The sequence below is a fragment of the Anomaloglossus baeobatrachus genome, chromosome 4, assembly GCF_048569485.1.
Source record: "Anomaloglossus baeobatrachus isolate aAnoBae1 chromosome 4, aAnoBae1.hap1, whole genome shotgun sequence".
Taxonomy (NCBI): Eukaryota; Metazoa; Chordata; class Amphibia; order Anura; family Aromobatidae; genus Anomaloglossus; species Anomaloglossus baeobatrachus.
The window spans coordinates 693161645-693171474 of NC_134356.1; the positions used below are offsets into that span (position 1 = coordinate 693161645).

At 39.4% G+C, this 9830-nt stretch overlaps 1 protein-coding gene across 1 annotated transcript; it reads right to left on the bottom strand.

The window, feature by feature from the left end:
• Nucleotides 1-3885: 3885 nt before the first annotated feature.
• LOC142302981 (olfactory receptor-like protein I9) lies at nt 3886-4815 on the bottom strand. Its single transcript, XM_075344082.1, has one exon. The coding sequence runs from the start codon at nt 4813-4815 to the stop codon at nt 3886-3888; it is 930 nt and encodes a 309-aa protein (XP_075200197.1).
• Nucleotides 4816-9830: the final 5015 nt, after the last annotated feature.

The following is a 9830-nucleotide window of genomic DNA, read 5'->3' on the forward strand; positions in this document are numbered from 1 at the left end:
AGGCATAAAAAAAATACAAGAGACGTATGTATTAGCAGAGGGATGGGGAAAAGTGCATGAAACACCTTAGGCGTTTCGGACGGTAAAATTAAAAGCAGTCCTTAGTCATAGGTACTTATGCCAAGAAAGAGCGCATGTTATATGCTCAGGAAGCTGCATGGATAATGTTCATTTAAATGATGTGGGTAGGAAGACTGAGGATATCTACATGGAGTCTGCAAGTCACCGACTAGACAATGGCTACTAAGGTAATTACATTAGCAATACGCAACTACATTACAATGATTACTGGAAGGGTCTGGAGAAACAATAGCTAAGCAAACATAAGTTAATACACAAAAGAACAATACGTCAGGCTGAATGTTAAGAAACTTTAACCCATGAGAGTCCATGTCGTCACACTCAGGGGTAAGATTCACAATAGAGATTTGGGAAATACCTCTCTGTGGAGAGGAACATCACAGCGGTAATACAATACCAATCAGCGGTAATACAATACTACATGCTCATAGTAGTCATACCCCTCAAACTAGACGTAACTTACACGTTGGGGAATTTTTGAGAGCTCGACGACTTTGTTCAACTGAAACAGCATACAATCATGTAAAAGAACGTATACAATCACGTTTATTAAATAGAGGCTACTCCCATACCATATTAAATAGAGCCATCCAAATAACCGATAATAAGAGCAGATCTGACTTACTATCAGGTGATAAAAAAAAACAAAAACCTACCACTTGGAGCAATAAAATTGTATTTTCCACACCATACAGTAAAAATGTTCAAAATATCAAAACAATATTTTATCAATTGACCCCTATGCTTTGCTAAGATCCCATATTATCTGACATTTTCACCAATGGGATTAATGTTGTGGCTCGTCGGTCCACAAACATAGGAAAAATCATATCTCTATCTCTGTACATATCCAGGAAGCCCATAGAAACCTGGCTTAAAACAACAGGTTAATATAAATGTAATAGTAGCCGCTGCCATTTATGCCCATATATGAAAAAAACCTTAACATTCACAGATGATGAACACAAAAAATATAACATTGCTTCATTTATAAACTGTGCTACAATATGTCGTATACCGAGCAACTTGCGGTTGGCTAAGTTAGGTAGCTCAGCAGATGACGAGGAAGAGGAGGAGGAGGCGAGGATGCTAAAGTTGCAATGTGTGCACAAACACATAGTGATGCAAACATGAGATGCACTTCATCCTCTCCACAACTCTGGCTGTGTTTGTATTCAATTCTGGTTACAAAATACGGCACTCCTTTTAAACTTTGTTTGGAGCTCGAATAGGGTCCAACTCCATAAACAATTAAATAAGATCCAGCACTCAAACTTGTGGAATTGCAAAAAAACAAAATTATTGACAGGCGTAGTATTTTGTGTGACAATCAATATAACGTTTCGGTCATATTAGACCTTCTTCAAAATATTTCACACTGTAAACATGATAAACAAAAATAAACAAAATTCACATCATTTTGTAGAAAATTTTCTCACTTGTTAAACGCATGCATACAGAAATCATATATCTCATGAACCTGGTACCAGGGAAGCCGTGTGTGACAATGGTGCAAACCTGCTAGCTGCCCTACGCCTGGGCAACATCCATCAAGTGCCTTGCATGGTGCACTTCTTGAACCTGTTTATACAGAAATTTCTAGCCCACTACCCGGGGCTAGATGCACTGCTGCAGAAGGCACGCTCGGTGTGTGCTCACTTGCACTGTTCGCATCCCACGGCTAGTTGTCTTGCAATGCTACCAAGGACTTTCAGCTTACTAGTTAACCAGTTGATATGTGGAGTGATGACATGATGGAGTTGCACTCTGCACGTGTTGCAGTGACTGTAGCCCTAGCAGCAGCACTGGTGCACTATGCCATGGTGCCTAACCTTGGACAATGCAGTACGGATGTGAGGCAAATCAGGATTGCAGAGTGGGCACAGATGAAGGACCTCTGCAACTTCCTACACAGTTTCAAAATGGCTATAAAGATGTTAGCATTGACAATGCCATGATCAGCATCACTATTATGCTCATCTACAAGTTGGAGCACACTTTGTATAGTCTGCGGGAGGAGGTGGGGGTCACAGAGGAAGAGGAGAAAGCAGAGGAGGATGAGGAAGGGATACCATTCCTGTTAAGTCCGGACAGTCATTGCACAGGCAAATGTCACAATAGGGTAAAGTCCATCAATCAAGGTGGGTTCATAGTAACAGACAAAGTGGAAATGAAGGTGCAGGAGCTGAGATACAAGTGGAGGCGCAAGAGGTGATGAGGCAGAAAACTCCGGAGACGAAGAAGATATTGATCCCGTCGAAGGGTTGTCACTCTGTTAAATCCACAGTACAAGAATCAATTTGGCAAGATGCTTCCACCCCTGGAAAGGGACGCGCAGATGCCTGGGTATCTTTACAAGCTTGTAGATCATCTTAGCATTAGTTTTCCACATTACAGCAGTGAGCCACAGTGCGTGCATCACAGTTCTACAATTCCAACCATGGGAACATTGCGTCATCAACGCAGAAACATTAGCAGCAGAAGTTCAAGTTTTAGAAGCAATTTCTGTGACATGTGCCACAAATGTTTTACACCATTGCATGCACCAGAAGAACAGATTAGAAGTCTGACACATCATGAACGAATGAAGAGGATGGTGCAGGAGTATCTAGAGCTCAACATTGATGCCATAAGGAGGGAATTGGGCTCTTTTGCATTTTGGTATTCAAAAAAGGAAGAGTGGTCTGAGCTTGCTAGTTTTGACCTTGGGAGTTTTTTCCTGCCCGGCAGCCAGATTTCTCTTAGAACGTGTCTTTAGTGCTGCTGCTAGTATATTGACAGATAACCACATTTGGCTGTCTCCTGAAAGTCGTGGATGTCCAGTGACTTTGCCACTTCAGTTCCACACTGTGCAGACTAGACGATAGTGTACTGCCAGGCTTCTGTCACGTATCTCATGATTTTTAAAATCTAAATGCCTGGCCACATCCAGTGTGTTGTATGGACCATACCTTCCTGCTCCTTTAAGACCCTGTTTGGAGAGGGGCAATTGATGCAACTGTACTACTGTCTGCCTGAAAGGCATTTAAATGTTGGGACTCCAAGATCTGTCTCGAAGTTAAGTCTTTTGGGTAGTGCCAGTTTTCTTGGAGCAAGAGGCCTACACCACTCAATCTAGCATATCTTTATTTTTAAAACTGAAATGCTGGGCCACAGCTTGTTTGTTGCATGGACCATGCCTCCTTGCTCTTTTAAATTTCTATGGGGAGGGGGGGCAAAAGATACTACTGTACTGCTGTTCGCTTGAAAGGATTTTGAATTTCGAGACTACTAGATGGTTCTCAAAGTTGTCTCTTTTCTTTACTGGCATGGGCAGGCAGCACCAACCCTATGCCTGTCTCTCATCCACCTCTATATTTCTTATGTCAATAGTCTAGGAAGCTAATCCTTATGCAAAAACAGTGATGCTGCACTGTAAACAAATATTTTTACTGTTTTGGAAGTTTTTCGACCCCTAAATGCATTTTGTCTGCCTTTTGTTTGGCCTCCCATTCAGTCTAATGGGGTTTGAAAAGGTTTGATAAAGGTTTGCAGTACTGCTTGATAAAGATTTAATGAACGTAGTAGTTGTTCGGTTGGGCTCGGCAAACCAAACCTTGAGAGGTTCGCTCATCTTTACTCAGGACTCGATTCACATCTGTCGGCGCCGATGTTCTTTTTGAGTACTGAGCACCCGAGCACAGTAGTGCTCACTCATAACTAATCTCCACATAAATAATTGTTTATAGATAGCTGGATTTATTATAAGTCTAAAATAATTATTCTCATTCTTTTTTCATATTTTTTATGAACAAGTAAAATTGGTTACATATATTTCGGAATGATTTCTTGCACGGCTTTCTTAATATCTCTGTTTCTAAAACTGTATATTATGGGATTTATCAGTGGAGTAAATACAGTATATAATAGTGATAGGAATTTATTAATGTTGGATGCTTGTCCACTTTTTGGAACAGTATACACACTCAAGAGACTCATGTAAAATATGGAGACCACGGTGAGGTGGGAGCTGCAGGTGGAGAAGGCTTTCTGTCTACTGACATTAGATTGTATCTGTAGAATGACACGGACAATCTTTATATAAGAAATAATAATTATTAGGTTGGGAATACCCACGAGTGGTATGCTTAATAAATATATCTGTACTTTTATAGGAAATGTATCAGAACAAGAAATGTCCTGTAAGGGAACAAGATCGCAGAAGAAATGGTCAATAATGTTCGGTCCACAGAATTTTAGCCCTGATATTATTATAACATAAATAAATGAAATTACGAAACTGAGTAACCAGAAGGTGATGACCAACTTCACACACAATGTGCCTGTCATGATAGAGACGTAATGGAGGGGTTTACAGATGGCCACATATCGGTCATAGGACATCACTGTGAGGAGAAGAGATTCGGAAGCTTCAGCAATACAGAAGAAATACAACTGGGCCATACAGCCAATAAATGTTATGGTCGCTCCATTATTCATCAGGATATGGAGCAAGTTGGGGACAATGTCTGTGGGCAACAAGATGTCAGTGATGGACAGTTGTGAGATGAAGAAGTACATCGGAGTGTGGAGGATCTTGCTGGTGGACACCAGGGTGATGATCAGGAGGTTCCCACAGATTGTCACATTGTAAACCATTAGGAGAAGACAGAACAAAAACATTCTCAGATTCTCGCTGCCTTTAAAGCCTAAGAGAAAAAATTCCTTCACTACTGTCAGATTGTTCTCCGGCATCTAGAGAAAAACACAAGCCAAGAATTTAATTTAGTCTCCAGTCTGGATAAATTCTTACTTGTTACAGACTGTACCAGGCTACTGCTTTATTAAATATTTCCTATCTAACCTTTGGACCAACAATTATTTTTCTTTTGAAGTTCAAATGAAGTTATAAATGATTATGTATTTTATATAATTCTTAAAATAATTGTGATTGACATTTCTAGACTAAATTTGAACTATGAAATATCTTGTCCATGAAACAAATATTTTACATACATTTATTAAGTGACCTGTGTGCGTCTCTTACTTCCAACTATGTAAAATAAAGAAAAAAAAATATTTATCCAACCAAAAAAAAAACAGTGTTACTTGTTCTCTGGGTTCTCATTCACTTGTATCATGCAAAATACATCTTAAGCAAAACATTAAAACTTATCTCCATCCAAAACATTTGCTTGTTTGACTCCAACTCTATCTAATATTGAATAATCACTTTACGGCTCTGTTCACACGCAGGGCTGTTGCCACATTTTTTTCAGTAGCATAAACCTGATATTTTAATACTTTATTCTAAAAATACGTTTGGTGGGATTTTCACTGAATTTTTGTAGCACTTTGGTCACTTTCTATGGGTCAATAAATGCTGCAAAAACATGGAAGAATTGACAAAATTCAGAATTCAAATTGAGTCAGGAAAATAAAATCAAGAATACGCATGAGATATCAGAAATGTCACAGCTTTGGCTGGGGTTGGAAAAAGCAACTTTTAATTTGCTTCTAATCATGCTGTAATAGAGCTGCATGGGAACAAAAAACAGTTTACTGAGAATATATTGTTTGTAAAGCAGAAGGGAAAGAAAGAATCATATGAAGCTAAACTGGACTTCTCCTGGTTCCTACCTCTGGTAACTTACCCATACCTGATAAAACTATTTCTTTGGGTGGTTCCATTGTAACTCCAAAGCAGCATTCTCTGTGTCCTGAGGACATTTTTGATGTATAAGATTCTTTTATTCCTTAAATCCCATTATTCTCACACTCTTATCACCGGCATCTAAACACATCCAGAATTTGACCTTTTCTCAACTTTGAAACTGCAAAACTCTTACTTTTCTAGAATACTGCAGCTTTTTACTGACTGATCTCCCTTTTAGGCCTCTTTCACACGTCACGTGATTCTGGTACATATGTTGCATTTTTATACGTACCAGAATCACTGACATATGCAGGTCAACACAATTTTTCGGGCAAAAGGTTTTAAAACATATTTTAAGTCAATTTTGCCTGTTGATTACGAATATGAACTCCGTTTTTGGCTATCACATCAGGATTTCGAGATATTTTAAATTTTTGATGAAAATTACTCATATCGAATGTTTTATGATAAAAACACATGATTTTAGTTACTACATTTTGTATAGTTTTAATCAAGAAATAACACACATTACAAAGTCTATGTACACTAAACGAAATATACTTACAGAGTTAAAATATAAAATATAAAATCACATACCGTATTTTTCGCTTTATAAGACGCACCTGATTATAAGACGCACCACCAAATTTGGTGAAGGAAAAGAGATTTTTTTTTTAATGTTAAATGGGGTCCATCTTATAATGCCAGTGTCCCTCTAACAAATTATATAGGGTATATGTCCCTCATAGCCCCCCATCCTAAAATTAGCCCCCTTAATCTGGATATGGCCCCCTTATATTGAATATAGCCCTCTTGTGATGGCACATGTTCCCCTGTGCTGCTTATGGCCCCCTATGGATTGCATACATTCCCCTGTGCTGGTTATGGCCCCCTATGGATTGAACACATTCCCCTGTGTTAAACAGCGCCCCCATGCTGCTGCCCATGGCCCCTATATATCGCACAAGTCCCCCTGTGTTAGATATCGCCCCCATAGTGCTGCCCAGGGCCCCTATATAGATCGCACAAGTCCCCCTGTGTTAGATATCGCCCCCATAGTGCTGCCCATGGCCCCTATATAGATCGCACAAGTCCCCCTGTGCTGCTCATAATAAAACACTCTTTCCTTACCTCCTCCAGCGCTGAGCTCCCTCCGTGCTTCTGTTCTTCCACTTCCTGGTTCTTGGTGCCGGTCATGTGATCGGCACAGCAGACTGAGATCTCTGCATGCCTGATCACAGTGGAAGCAGGGACACTGGGGAGAAATGCTGGAGGGAGTAAGTAAAGCTTTTTTATTTTAGAATGAGCAGCAGCCTGGGGGCCAAATCTACTACAGGGGGGCATGTGCCATCACAGGGGGGGCAGGGACAAATAATATGCACCACTGCCCCAGCCCCTCACTGCGGTGCGATTTCAGCACCACCGGAGATGGACAGCAGCTGTGCATATTATATGAGCGGGAGCAGGAGATCAAACGCTGCCCCCACCTGCCCCCAGCAGCGCCCCCACCTCCCCTGGACCTTGCAGTGTATATATATATATACATATATATATATATATATATATATACACACCCCCGTATATTCGGTTTATAAGATGCACCCCCTACTTTCCCCCAAAATTTTGTTGAACAAAAGTGCGTCTTATAAAGCGAAAAATACGGTATATATGGCACACAGATGAATGGCAAATGTCAGTTATTTGAACTTTCTTTTCTTGGCTGATCTGTGATGTACAGCTTCTGGGTTGTGTCTCATCAAGCTCCAGCAATAGTCAGTCATCATATATGAGTCCCACCGGCCTTGATACCGTTCTTCCATTATTTTAATGTCCTGATGAAAACGCTCCCTTTGTTCCTCGCTCACATCCCCAAGGTTCTCTGGAGAAAAGTCCAAATGGCTGTGTAAATAGTGAATCTTGATACTCATTTTACATCCAAGATTTCGCAGACTCAGTAGCTCTTCCACAATCTCTTTATAGTTGTCTGCTTTCTTATTCCCTAAAAAATTCTGCACCACATTACAAAATGTATTCCAAGCTCTTTCTTCTGTCTCATTCATTGATGTGATAAAATTTGTGTCTCTCATAAGTGTTCTTATTTGAGGGCCATCAAATATTCAAGCCTTTTTCTTCTCTTCACTAAGACCAGAAAAAGTTGAACATATATAGGTAAAGCATTCTCCACTGTGATTGAGAGCTTTGAAGAACTGCTTCATCAATCCAAGTTTTATGTGCAAGGAAGGAAAGACAATGTTCTTCCTATCCACTAGAGGATCATGGATGACATTCTTATCACCAGATGCCAAACTCTGTCGCTGAGGCCATTCAGTTTTCACCCAGTGGTCTGCTGTAGCTCTACTGTCCCAGTAGCACAGAAAACAAGAATGTTTTGTGTACCCTCCTTGCAGACCCAAAAGAAAGGTAACCATTTTCAAATCAACACAAATTAACCACCCATGAACATTTTATTGTAACCTCTCTAGAACAATCTTGTTGTTTTTATATTCTTCTTTAAGTTTTACAGAATGACCTATTGGTACAGAGCCATACTTATTTCCATTGTGTAACAGAACACATTATAAACTTCTTTTGGAACTATCAATAAAAAGCCTCCAATCCCTTGAATCATATGCTGGAAGTCCCATAAAGAGAAGTAGCCCTTCAACATCAGTACAATAGACAAGCTGGCCATCTGAATGGAAGTACTTACGCAGTTCTGCTTCCCTGTTACAATAAAATGAGACACTTGTACCAGGTTTCAACATCCGATTCTCTTCTAGTCTTGAAGCCAATAGTTCAGCAGACTCTTTTGATAGATAAAGATCTCTAACCAGATCATTCAAAGCAAACTAAGTAAACAGAATTGGTTTGTCACAATTTTCATCACATGGCTGAAAAATATCTGGACTGTCTTCTTCATCAGTATAAAAATGTGAGGAGAGATCAGTGTCAACGTTTTCTGGAAGCGCAGTATATTTTGGAACAGGTATGTCTTCACTATGAGCAACTGGTCGAATAGCTGAAGGGATACTCGGGTATTGCAAATATTGCTTGTTTTTCTTATTGAAACCTTTTACATTGACAAGGCAGAAATAGCAGTCTTCTAAATGATTGCTTGGTTCTTTCCAAACCATAGGAACTCCAAACTGAAGTTTAGCATTCTTTCCTTGAGACCATGATCTCAAGCTCTCAATACAGGTTTTGCACACTTTGGGAGGAGCCCAATGCTTATTTTGGTCTCCAAGTTTTACTTGAAGTATGCAAAATACATTGTCTTAACAAAGTCAGTAATGTTGCACCTCTGAGTCTTCACAGTAAAATATTTGGATCATTTGAGCACTGTCTTCTGCTAGATGTAGATGCCATTGTTAGATCAGCAAAACATCCTGCAGAGATAAAAGTTGTTAGCTACCTGAGTTGTTCATTGAATTTCTGCCCCCCACACACCTTAGGTATTGATTTACAAATAACAAACATAAAAACAGCAGCATAAAACCAATAAATATCAAAATTCATTGAAAATTTCAACAAATAAAACAGTACCTGCACACTGTTGTGTACGTTGAAAACTGTTTGTTTACTTTCTTATCATAACAAATGGGAATTATGCATGTTCAAAGAAAACAAATATATTCTCACATTTATTGGGAGACTAAATGAAAACTAAATTTACCTTAGTGAACCGTATAAACTGGCACTTTTGATACACTACTTATATTTTTCATGGAATTCATGAAAATGGGATATATACCTATAGCGCAAAAACGTGATGTGATAGAGAAATTATAAGATCAGATTTAAATTCAGCACCCTCAAATTAGTCTAAAACTGTTCTTAAAGTCCATGCCAGAAATTTTTTTTTGTTTGTAGACCAGTGTAATCAATGGGTCTGCGCACACATCAGTGATTTCTCACTGACCATGTCTTTGTGTGGCGTACATGCGTGTCCATTATCGCCACATGGAGACATTTCCCATTTTTTTCTGGCATCACTGATGTCCCATGGACCACACTATGGTCTAATCCATGAAACATGTACCAGAAAAACACGGACATTGAAAATTAAAAGCTTTTTAAACTCACCTGCGTTCAGCGATGCTGTGTTCAGCCGCTG